Source organism: Caretta caretta, chromosome 4, assembly GCF_965140235.1.
Source record: "Caretta caretta isolate rCarCar2 chromosome 4, rCarCar1.hap1, whole genome shotgun sequence".
NCBI classification, from domain to species: Eukaryota; Metazoa; Chordata; order Testudines; family Cheloniidae; genus Caretta; species Caretta caretta.
The window spans coordinates 133,405,841-133,418,732 of record NC_134209.1 but is presented as its reverse complement, the minus strand read 5'-3'; the positions used below and the strand labels follow the sequence as shown (position 1 = coordinate 133,418,732).

Here is a 12,892-nt window from a genome sequence, read left to right as displayed (position 1 = left end):
CTTGTGAAATATACCCTCACTTATAGGCTTGTGGGTTTTTAAATATGAATTTCTAATGCATAAATATACTGTTTTATTCAAAAACTATGTTAAGGTAGCATGATCTGAAGACTTATTTCTGAATTTCAGGACCCTTAGAGTTATTGTGTCTAGATATTGAAGTAAATGGAATGTGTGTTCAGAATGCTCTGATGCTTAGACTCTGCTCAATAGGCAATGGGACAGTTTCATCAGCTTTTTGTGTTTTCCCAGATGTGGCATTTTAAGGTCATATTGTTATAAGGAGAAGGTGATAGCAACCCTTGTATTTAGGTTGCCTTACACCTTCCATTACAAAAGATTTCTCCCCCCCCTACCCCCCCAAAAAGCTTTAACTCCACCATTGTTTGCAGCAGGGTTTTGGATCTGAGTAGGGACAAAGTCCTCAGGCTAGAGAAGTGCTTTTTTTGTCCCATGAAATTCCATTCAGGTTAAGCTGAGATGTAAACTGCTAATAATCATCATTTCTTCTCTCTTGCTGGCATGCCTCAGGAAAAATTTGTAGCATGCCAAAACAACAACACTAAACATTCTAAATAGTCTAGCCCATGCCACCACCAAAGTGATGCCAGCAGCATGTATGCTGTACAGGAAGCATCTGGGAGTGCTCAGATCAACTGAGGTGGTGAGGTGACAGGAGAGCAGAGCCAGGCTCCCCCTTCCCTGACCACAAACTCCAGACCAAGAACATGGCTCTAGAATCCCATCTCTATCTTCTAGGGGCAGGAGCCCTCCATCTCCCAGGGAGAAGAGTGCTAGACCAGGCCAGGATTCTGCCACCATCGCCAGGACATGCACATGGTGCTAGAGGCCCACCCTCCCCTCTGCGATAACAACCTTCTCCTGCTGCAAGCTAACACACATAGTACTGTAGCTCAAGTCTGCACTGCAATGCTGACAGTTCAAGGTTCAAATCCTGTTTATGATGCATGATGGGGAGATTGTTTCAGCTGAATAAAGTTTTTACTCTTTCCTTAAAAAAATAATAAAAATAAAAGCACACACCAGGAAATTACGTACACAAAACCCACCTTTATGTTGAAAGAAAATTATTCAAGTTGAAAGATCAATCACTCAAAAGTTAGGTCATGCCAGATTTACATGAATGCATTATGATACAGTCTCTAATTACCTGATCACATTTTGCACTTGGTCCCCCGCCTCATTGAGTGCATAGAATGAACACAGGACAAAACTAATGTTGCATGGGCAACCATAAATCTGGCATTGCCTAACTCTCAAATGCTTGACTTAGTAATCTAAATAACTTTCCTTTACAATAGTTTGTGTGTGTGTAATTACATAATTCTATAGCTCTAACACCTATGGAAGGTCTCATGCAAACTAAGAATTCTATTAATTTCCTTCTGGAATGTTTGAAGCTTTTTAATACAATTAATGACTAAGGCACTAAAAGAAACAACGTTAAAACACAATGAAGTAAATAGAAAGCCAGTAGCTTTCAATGTTAGTAGGATCATTTAAATTAAGTAACGCACTATGTGTTTTATTACCAGGCAACTATTTTTTCCCTTCGGACCACCATGAAGGGGCCACAGTCAACATGTTTTATTACTTACAGAACCAATTTGTCAATTGTTCTGAGCTCTGGTGGCTCCACAGTTGCTAATTCCCCAATGTACTCCAGAAGGAAGCCAAACAGTTTCTGCAAGAAACATACCATTTTAAAACCATTACAGTTTTTTTTCTTTGTATGTGTGCAGATATGTATTTAAATATAGATATTTTTAAAAGCATAGAAAAATAATGAGACAGAACATAGCAAACGAACACTGTCTAGGTTCTCCCATATGTACAGTTTGGATAAAGTTTTCTTCAAATAATGTGAATACAAAACCAATATATTTCAAACGGCTCCTTAAATACTTAGCAAATTCACTTTAGCATTCAAAGTTCATTTAAAAACTCAAACATACTTCTAACTTTGCTTTGTTTCCCACTGCAAGACTTGGATGATTGCACTTCTGAATCCTCTCTAGAATAACTAGTTGTTCTTCTATTATTCTTCCAAACAGTAAAGATTTAAGTTTCTCATAGGATTCTGGAACTATGATAAAAATAAAAACAAAAATCAAGCATACCCAACTGAACTTAAATATAAATTAGAAAATATTTACTATGTTAACAAACTTTTGGAAAATAACTATTTCAAATCAGAACAGAACAATAAAACTGCTGGAAACATTTTTAAGTTAACATATTTTAAACATTAATAAAAACATTAACATTGTGTTATTTGAGACATAGTATGCAAGCATATAGTTAAAGACTGGATTGCACCACACACACACACACGAGTAGAGCTAAAGCTCAGTGTCCTTTTACCCATAATTCTATATTTTCTGACTTTTGTTTTTATAATAGCACTAACTGTGTAATTTTAAAGTCACAATAACCAAGCATTCTCTATGGAACATATAAGAAATATAAGAGCCTACTCACTAATGGAAAAAAAAAATACACATATGCCAGTCACAGTGTTTTATAAAACCTTAACCATTTTATTTCCTTAGAGTTCTTTGCTGGATTCAGTTTAAACTACTATATTCAATGTATGTTATTGTTTCACCTGCCATCAAATGGAAACTGCAAACACTCTGGCAAAGTGGTGTGAATGGTTGTCTAATTTCAGCATAGCTTGTTTAAATACCGTACTTCAGTATTCCCTACTGGCTTACTAATTTGGTGAAATATTCAGTTAACAAGAATGAATATCCTGTACAGCATGCAGAATAGTTTCCTTTCTCCACAACCACAGATCTATCCTAAAGATAAGCCCCACAGTGTTCTATTACAGACACTATACGTTAAGAATGGGCAGCATACCACTTCTGTGAGCTTCTTCTGAGACGAGCAGACTTTATTTCAGACACAAAGCACACCTGTTCCTAGCTTTCAATACATACTAGAAAATTATTGTCTATTCTTTTCTGCAAGACAACACCACTCTGTGCAGGCTGTACGTTTGGTCTTGAGGCAACACTGGGCACAATCTTACATGAAACTTGATTTCAGTCAAGGCTTTTTGTCTTTCACTTCTAGGGATGAAAGGGGCAGTAGAAATAGCCTACTCAGCTCCTGGACAGAAAAGGATTTTCTCATGCTACTCAGAGAAATTCGGCTTGCTGACAATAAATCACGTTTTCAAGACATGAAGAGTCATGTCCAGTACTCGTTGGCCAGAAGGAGTACAATTAAGATGTGGAGCCTCAGATACATAATATCAGGGGTAGCTGTGTTAGTCTGTATCCACAAAAACAACAAGGAGTCTGATGGCACCAGATACATAGGGCTCCAACAAATTGACTGAACAGGTAGAGGGGGATTTTGTCTGTCGGAATCTTACCAGTAAATGTGTAAGGAAGCTCAGATCTGGCTGCTTCTATCTTAGCATTTTCTTCTTCCTCACTTTGCAATTTCTTTTCATTTCCTTTGTGTTTCTTCTTCTGTTCTTCATTTGCAGTGACCTCTTCCTCACTCCCCATGTCAGATTCAAGGTCAGAGGGACTATCTGTAGCATCATCTTCCTCAACAATTGCTTCTTCCTCATCTTCTCTACCAGGTTCTCCCTCATTTTCTTCTTCACACTCTCCCTCCTCTTCTTCATTCCCACCCTCTTCCTCTTCATTTCCAACATTTAGTTTTCCACCCTATTAACAGAGAAAAGAAACCATATAATAGCTTACAGGAATACCGTTGGGTTTAAAATTATAATTTAAAATAACGTCCTTATTTGTGTTACTAGAAATACATCAGATTATGACCCTCTCATCTCTGAATTTGATACAAGTTGAACCTTATTTAAAATCCACTGGTATATCAGGTGGATCAGTTGGTTATAGATGGAAGTTTGGCTCACACAGTACACAGAAGACAGGGTACCAGTTGTAGAGGGAAGATGGATCAGTAGAAACCAAGAGGAAGAAAGCTGGGGTGGATTGGGAGCAATTGAGCGACAAGCAGTCAGGTGACATGCAGGAAAAGCAGCGCTGGGGATGGAAAAGTTGGAAGATGGGCATCCAGGGAGCAGTGTGTGTAGTCAAAGAGTTGCACCACAAATGGAAGACTTCAACTCTATTTAAAAAGTGCCTTCTGTGGGACTTTTGTATGAATAGGACAAGGGGGATTTGGCCCTTCATATGGGCTTGATCCCAAGATGTCAGAAGCCCCAACAACTTGGCCTGAATAAGAGCTGAGGGTGGGCCAAATTCTGTTCTGACTTGCACATTTTGTAACTCAACTGTTCTCAATGAGATTACAAAGGATGTAAGACAAGGAAAACTTTGCCCCCAGAATAAAGTTTTACTACCTTTTATTCCTGTTGGAAGTGTAGAACTAATACTGACCCTGGAGATGAATCTCTTTATAGTCTGCCTCATACACCATACCTAGTTACAGGATCTTTACTCCTGGTGATTATACATGAGGGTGTTTGTCAGATGCCATGTATAATTTGCAGCAACTGAGCCCTTTTTTTTCTTGTTAACCAAGTATATTTGACTTTGAGAAAACGAAAGACAAACATGAAACGCCACTATGCTGTTTTTACAGGGTCATTTTTCAGAGAGTATAATCATTCAGCTAAACCAATGCACTCAAAACACAGTGATCCCTCCATATGAAGGACAAAGGTGACTTTATGAAAGCTCTGATCCTCCGCTGCAGCTAAGAGATACACAGCACAACTCAGGGGAAGGAGGTGGCATTTAATAAAGTTTGCGTTGTCACTTTTATGATCTCCCAGAACTGTTGTGTACCAGTCCGTTCCTTCTGGGTGAAGGGAAACCACATCTATAGCCCTTATGCTGGTTGCATAGAAGTGGATGATATAGGAGCTACAATGCTGATTACACCACCAGGTGACCTCCCTACACAGGGGTGGTTCTCTATGCTGGCCTTACGCTGCTTTACATTGCCAGCATGACCAAAGCAGCCCTACTTCAGGGAATGAAGTTCAGGTGGAAAGTGCAGCACCTAAATAAAAATAATAAAAAGTGAACAGAAAAGGGTTCTGTTTCATCTGAAATGATTTTCCTCTTCATTTCAGTGATTTTGAAAGTCACTATAAAACAATCAAATTCTTACTTTATAAGAAAGTAAACGTCTGTCATCTTTATCCAGGATGAAGCCATCTGCTAAATCGTCAGCTGACATATGCTTGGGTTTCTTTTTGTTCTCCTGTTCATCTTTTCCATGCATTCGACGCAGTCTATCAGCCTGTGATTTAAAATAAATTCAGGGGAGGGACAATATAGTACACGACCTAAATTACTTTGTATGAAAATTTTGGAGAAAATACAGATAATTAAGAAAAGAAAATCAAAGAGAAAATAAATTCTTAACTACCACTATTCACCTAGCAGAAGGGAGGAAAGAACAATAAAAAGCAGAGACATGATAACATATTAGCCTGAACTCTTGAGTTTCCTTGTTTTGGTGGGTGGGACTAGTAAATTAGTCTGACTGTATATATTCTAAATTGTACTTGGAAGGTGTTGAAATAGATCATTTATCAAAAGCCTTGTGTATCTTTGGTAATGAAATATTTATTTATCTACATATATTATCTTAAATACATATTTCTGTTAACATATTATTTACCAGAAAGTAGTAGCTTCTTTAGAGTTTTATGTTTCTGCAGTGTGCATGAGTATTTCCTGTATTTAAAATGGGTTTGAACAAAATATAAGCTTTGAAAGGAATTTTAACTCTGGGACACTGATGCACAGGGAGCACTGAGCTCCATATTGTGTAAGGAACATGCAAACCTTCCCAAGCAAATCCTACCCCTCCACAGATCAGAATCACGTCAGCGCAATTGCCAGGGGACCCTTTGCAGCTACAGGAGGGAAGCGTGCAGGATTTGCCCAGAAGTTAACTCAGCTCCTGTGCACCAAACAGGCTCATCTAACAAAGCTGAAGCACATCTTTGGTCTGAATGATATATAAAAGATAGCCAATGTGCTACTTGTTTTTAACTGGGGGGAAGGGGGAGGGAATTAGTTCTCTTGCTATGTAATCTCACAAGCAAAGTATTCAGCCCATTTTTTTTAATGGTCAAATTAAAAATCCATGAAAAAAAGAAAGGGTAAATCACGAGATCAGTGTAGTGATGCAAATAGTGCCATTAGAATAGGGGACTTATTCTCAGATTTGTCTCCTGCAATTTTTAGTATGACGGCTTTCAAATTGAGGTTAAGCAATGTCAAAAAACTATAAGAGGTCACTACCAATGGGAGGGCTACAATACAATCTGAAACACTCTGGTACCTCTAATTTCTGGAGTCTTTCTTGCTCCTCTTTCGCCAACTCTTCCTCGGTCTTCATCCTGTCAGAGGGTTGCGCCTTCATCTCAAACCCAAGTTCTCGAACAATCATATCATACTCATCAGGCTAAAGAAATACACAATTTCATAATTAATAAATATATTACTTTCTGTGCTCCTCCACAGAAAGCCCTCTGGCTCGTTCAGAAATGACTATGATTGGCTCTGGAGAAGGCAGGAAGGAAGGCCAACACAATACAAGGTTAAGGGAAAGACTAATGGGTGGCAATTGAAATTCATGAAGACTTCCCCCTCCAGGAAAATTCTCATTCTACAAAACATACATACTTCTCAAAATATGAAGTCATAAGAAAATATATCCCTTAAAAAATACAGACAAGATTTTTTAAATACAATTATAACTTACATAGCACTTTATATCTTCAAAGCATTGTACAAAACATGAGTTACATCTCTGTTATGAAGGCATTAACCTCATTTGACAGATAGGAAAACTGAGGTACAATTAATCAACATGCCTAAAGCCACACTGCAAAATCAGTGATAGAGATGAAACTGGAATTCAAAAATTCCTAGTTCCCAGTCACACTTGTAACCCACTGGACCATACCACTTGTCTAAAAAATTAGAGAAATAAGTCTGACAAAATTTTCCTCTTATACTAAACCAGATTATGAATTATCTCCCAAACTGCATACGAATGCAACAGAACACCACTGATTTACATTTTCTCTAGATCGAACAGATCTCAAAACAAAATCCACAGGGGTCTCACATCTCAATTTAACACCCATTATGCCTGTCCCTAGCAAAAAACCTGATCAGTTATTCATGGAATAATAGATTTGTCTACCTGTTAGAATTTCTGGGTTCACTTTCACAATGAATCTACCCAAATCACTAGTATTTTCACCCTTTTTAAAGTCTCAAGAGAGATTTCATAGGCCAACTGAGGCAGAAGTGAAGTTACTGCCACAGAAAGCTATTGCTAAGTTAGAGAATTTGTGTATAAAAGACATATCAAAGGCATTTACAAAGTCAGCCAATGTCCTTTTCAAACAGATGTTAACTTGTCAGGAAAATGTTGGTCTTAAAAATAAACCAGAATATTGTTCGCCTTTTTATCCAACAAGGAATCTCTCTCAAATTCAACAGCTAATGAAAAAGGACAAAGGGCAGCCAGAGTTATGATGCACTTACTGGGAGTATAAGTCTTAAAATACTTAATATGAATCCTTTTATTTTTCTCTAAAATTAGTATCTACTAAGATCCTTCCCACCTCATAATTCTGACATGAAACTCCCTCAAAGGCTGTAGAATTCTTTCAATTTAACTAAAACACAGGGCATTTACACCTCTACCCTGATATAACACGGTCCTCGGGAGCCAAAAAAACTTACCATGTTATAGGTGAAACTGCGTTATATCAAACTTGCTTTACCTCGAGCATTTCCATTATTAATAGTCACTTCCCGCCTCCTGACTGACCCCTCAGAACCCCTGACCCATCCAAGCCCCGCCCACTCCCTGTCCCCTATCCACACCCCTGCCCCTGACAGGCCCCCCAGGACTCCCACACCCTATCCAATTTGCCCCTGTTTCCCATCCCCTGACCGCCCCGCCCCCAGAACCTCCAAACCATCCAACCCCCCCGCTCCCTGACCACCTCCTGAGACCCTCTGCCCCATATCCAACCCCTCGGCCCCAACCCGGCACCCATAACACACTGCTCAGAGCAGCGTGTGGGAGCCAGACACTCTAACGCGCTAATCCACCGGAGCGCGCAGCCCCGCCCGCCCAGAGCGCTGCTTTACAGTGTTATACCCAAATTCATGTTATATTGAGGCATGTTATATCGGGGTAGAGGTGTATTTTAAATATTTTAAAAAGAAATGATCAGCTACAAATAACTAGTGATCAACTTCCCCCTTCACTCTCAATCACTACTTTGGTTCCAGTACTGGTGTCAAATCAGTTGCAACAAAACAAGCTGTATTGCCAAAACCTTACCTTGGGTTTCTCCTCTTCTTTATCTTTCCTCTCTGACTTGGGGGTTTTGTGGGAGAGAAGGGTTTGGATTTCTTTCCAGTCAGTGTCAAGTTTTTCTGTGAGTTCCAAGGCATTCTCTCTCTGAGTTTGTCTCTCTCTCTAGAAAAATAAAAATATGTATACAACATAATTATTGTTCAATTGGTAATGTATGTAACTGAACAAGGAATACTCCTGAGGGCATTCTGCGCCAAAATAATTAAAAATTTTGCACACAATATTTTAAAATTCTGCAAATTTTATTTGTCAAATAAATGTGGAGGCTCCAGCATAGTATTGGGAAGTACAGGCCACTGGCTGCACAGAGGTGGGAGATCATTGTTCAGCTCCCCTCCGGCACACAGACTCAGCAATGAGGCTGCACCCAACCTAGACACAGTGCAAGCGCAAGGCCTGCCCCAGAAATACCCCAGGGCCCTGCCCCTCCGTGCCAGGTGCATCAGTTGTGGACAGGGAGGCTCAGCAAGGCAGGCTCCAAGTACGGAGGCGCTTAGTGTGGGGGGATCCAGGTGTGGGTTGAGAGGGTTCTGTGTGGGGCAATCTGGGTCTGGGCAGGGGCTTGCTGGAGGTGTTCTGGGTGCAATGGTAATGCAACTCTGCATGGGGGTCCAAGTTAAGGTAATTGGGGCTCAGCGGGTGGGGGAAGGGTCTGAGTGGGGGAAGATAGAGTTCGGCAGGAGGGTCTTGGTGAGGGGGTCCAGATGCTGGGGGAGTGGGGCTCAGTGGGGCGGGGATCCAGGTGGCTGGGGCTCGGTAGGGTGTGGATGGCTCGCTGGCGTGGTCCAGGTGCAGGGGGAGAGAGGCTCAGCAGGAGGGTCTGGGTATGAGGGGGGTCTGGATGCATGGGGGTTGGGCGGATGGGGGAGCAGCTCCCTATACAGTGATCCCCCTGCAGCTGAAGAACAATGAGCGCAGGAAGCAAGAGAGTTTGCAGACCTTCCTACAGCCAGAGTAGAAATCTGGGGGTGGGTCTCACATGGCCCCAGATGCCGTGCAGGGGAAGAGGAAGTCCTGTCCTCCCCAGCCCAGCCAGGACTAACAGGTGAGCCTGGTGTAGGGTAGGGGTCTTCCTCAGTCCCACCCCATGCCCCACAGTGATTTACCCTTCTGCTGACTGCCCTGGGCACCCGAAACTGCTGGGGAGGGTTTCATGACCGCTCTTGGGGCTTCCCTTTGCTTCCCTGTCAGAAAGTCATTTTTCTGCGGGGAAGCAAAGAAACCTGCAGGGGACATAATTCTGTGCAAGTGCAGTGGCGCAGAATTCCTCTAAGAGTAAAGGAAGATCACCTGCAGCATCAAGAGCAAATGAGGTCCATATATAGTCAAAACCTACTATATAATAAAAAATTAGTTCATATCAACTCCTACTTTGCAGCGTTAAGCACCCTTGGCAAAGCAAGTAGCACAAACAGGCAATGGGTGACTCAAGGGCAGAGCATGGCAAACAAATCAGCCACACTAACAGAGTTCACCGGTGGAGGATTTGGGAACCTACAGAGAGGCAGACACTCTATACAGTTTTCCCAAGGTAAACAGCGTCAGGTATATGATCTTTTGGCTATATATTTAAAAAGCCATATCCCCTCTGCTTACTGTGCCACCAATATTCTTCTCCTGTGAAGAGAGAGGAGTGGGTGGTTTCCAGGTCCTAAAGCGGATAATGGTTTTATTGAATGTTTTTTGTCTTCTGTAAGTTTTCACATGGAAAATGATGTGGTACTTAATGTTGTCTGTCCAGATTTTTTTATTCAAAGGCTATAAACTCACCTTCTCTTGTTTGGATTTGGCAATCAGCTCTTCAATGAGCTCCTTGCGAGATTTAGGTTTTTCCTCCTCTTCATCTTCTTCCCCAGTGAGTGCTTTCCTACGAAGAAGACCTCCACCCCCTCCAAAGTGAGCAGCAGTTAGCTCAGCTGAAAAAAAAAGAATTGAAAGGATTAATGAATCTATAGATTTATGCTCTCCTTAAGCTATTGGGTTGCTATTTCCCTATTATTAAGGCACAGGAGCAAATGATGGATTCCATGTAAGAATAAAATAGCTAGTTAACCAAGGTTTAAACCCCATTTCTGCTGATAACTTAGGCCAAACATCAAGCTTTAAGATAAGACTTTTCAGAAAAGGATTCCCACCATGACCTTGGATTTCCAAACTTTGTTAAGTTTCCTTTCAAATACACATAGGCAAAAGATATTTTTTGATTTAAGACAACGATATAGCACTTTTTATCTGATGGCCTCAAAGCACTTTAATATATTAAATTAAACCACACAACACTAATTTGAAGATAAGCATTATTATTCCTATTTTACAGACAGAGCACAGAGAAGTCAAGTGACTTGACCAACATTCCAGAAAAGGGCTATACCAGGAATAGAAGGTGCTTTAATCACCAGACATTGACTGTGTTTAATTTGTAAGAGCACATGAACTTAGGCTCTGATCCCGCAGATATTTAGAAACAATTAATTTTAAGAACACGGGTAGTTCCACTGGACTACAAACAGGCAGACCAAGGCTTCAGCTATCACAAGGACATAAGCCCCATGAGAGGAACCTCGGATAGTATGTTAGCCTCAGCAACGGATTTTTTTGCTTGTGTTCACTGTCCTAACTTTCATGTAAGGAAATTTGTGTGTTCAGTGGTTTTATTCAACGACTACCCCAAAAAGAAATAACCTGAAAACCTGTTTAAAACAAAATTTTTTATGTAATGTGTTTATAATCTAGTGGACTACAGAATTAAATATCTATTTTTTTCTTTAAAGCTATCTTTCATCAAGTTAAAAAGAAATCAGCTACTGTTTTAACACAACTAAGGCCATGATCCTGCAATTTGCTTTGCTCAGGTGCAGTAGTCCAATAGGGCCTACACTGCATGAACTCCTACCACTTACTCATTAGCATAACATTCACAAACACTATTGCAAGAGGTGTGCACATTTCTATTGATATTAAAGACATAGATAAACTAAAGGAAGTAAACAAAAAGCAGCCAGGTTGGCTTTTACCTATCTATCTAGTGAAACATAGCTGCAAACAACCTTTATTCAGTGAGCAATATTTATTGATATATGTAGACCTCTCCAAGTCAAGGGAGATACTTGCATAAATATAGATTACTCACATGACTAAGAGTTGCATAAACTAGCTCTAGATTTGCCAAATAGAAAAGATAAAAATCAGTATGGAAAGAATTTTAATTTACATTACCTATGAACAGCTATACCCAAATGACCAGATTGCAAACCCCTTTCTCACATTAGTGAGCACTTATTGACACAAGAAATCCCACTGACTTCAATTAGACTATCTGTGTGAGTAACTGCTCACTATTGTAAGTAGGGGGTTCATAATCTGGTCCAAAGAAATGTAAGAAACAAAATGTTATTTGTTTTAACATGGACAAAACAATGTATTTTCCCCTAACTTTGTTCTGAGAAATGGCTGCCCTGTTTGTGCTGAAATTTCCCCCCAAAAAACAATTCAGCCCCAGGTGTGTGTGTGTAAAGTTATAAAGCAACTGAAAACATGGTCTTCTTATAATGGAATATATCAGGCAGCCTCAACTCCGGGTGTTCCTATTGGTGCCACCTATAATGTACCATACTTGCAAGCATCCTGGCATTTCTAAATAGTTGATTTTAAACCAGAGTTTATTTTAATTCTGAATGCACTTACTTTAAGGATAATCCATATGTGAAAAGTCAATTATGATGTGATGAAATATTATACACATTTCTTAAAATCGTGAATGGTTAAAAATTTCAACGATATTGGCACTTATCCAGTTCTAATCACCATTTTCTATCAGACTAAAGAGAACAGAAGGCTGATTTAAATCTGAACCTTTTCTTTACATTATTTTTCAATGAAAGCAGGGTACACAACAATTCACACAGCTATATTAACAATGAAAATTACATTGGATAAAAATGTATTAAGGTATCAGTTTGATTTTTCTTACCTGACAATATTCCTCTTTCTTCATTATCACTGTCGCTATCAATAACATCATTAAGTTTTTCAATATCTGCTAAAGATTGGCCATAATGGGTCAATTCTTCATCTTCATTGAGATTATAGATACTTTTCTTTTCATGAGTTTGCTGTGAAAAATAAACCAACCAATTTAGTAATGAGACATTTTTCAGATTAATATCAGTTAACGACAGCTAGTCAACAAAGATTTATTCCCCCCAAAAGCTAGTATTTTCAGGTTAGACCAGAAGAACCCTATTTCATTTCTCTGTTACTTTAACAACATTAACAAGCCTTCAATTTCATTCAGATACATTAAAGCGAGAAACTGTGAGCATCTCACACCAGTTTTTACTCTCCATTAAATCCATCGTAGAAACTACAGAATTAAACGAGTGTAAGTAAGTGGTGAATCAGGCACAGTATTCTGGGGAAGGGCTTATTTTATTAGTTAAAAAATGGTAAAATTACTACAAAAGCAAGCTTAGATTTTGAATATGTTAAAAAAAACACT

General features: G+C 39.6%; 1 protein-coding gene across 2 annotated transcripts in view; it reads right to left on the bottom strand.

Moving 5' to 3' along the window:
- The window catches only part of NOP14 (NOP14 nucleolar protein), a 33,910-nt gene that overhangs the window by 13,563 nt on the left and 7,455 nt on the right, over nt 1-12,892 (bottom strand). For both annotated transcript variants that reach the window (XM_048849058.2, XM_048849059.2), the window contains exons 3-10: nt 12,365-12,506; nt 10,165-10,310; nt 8,359-8,496; nt 6,331-6,453; nt 5,146-5,277; nt 3,407-3,710; nt 1,977-2,107; nt 1,620-1,705 (exon numbers count right to left, since the gene is read on the bottom strand). In XM_048849058.2, the coding sequence (XP_048705015.1) occupies nt 1,620-1,705; nt 1,977-2,107; nt 3,407-3,710; nt 5,146-5,277; nt 6,331-6,453; nt 8,359-8,496; nt 10,165-10,310; nt 12,365-12,506 (1,202 nt within the window). The remainder of the gene's footprint in view (nt 1-1,619; nt 1,706-1,976; nt 2,108-3,406; nt 3,711-5,145; nt 5,278-6,330; nt 6,454-8,358; nt 8,497-10,164; nt 10,311-12,364; nt 12,507-12,892) is intronic.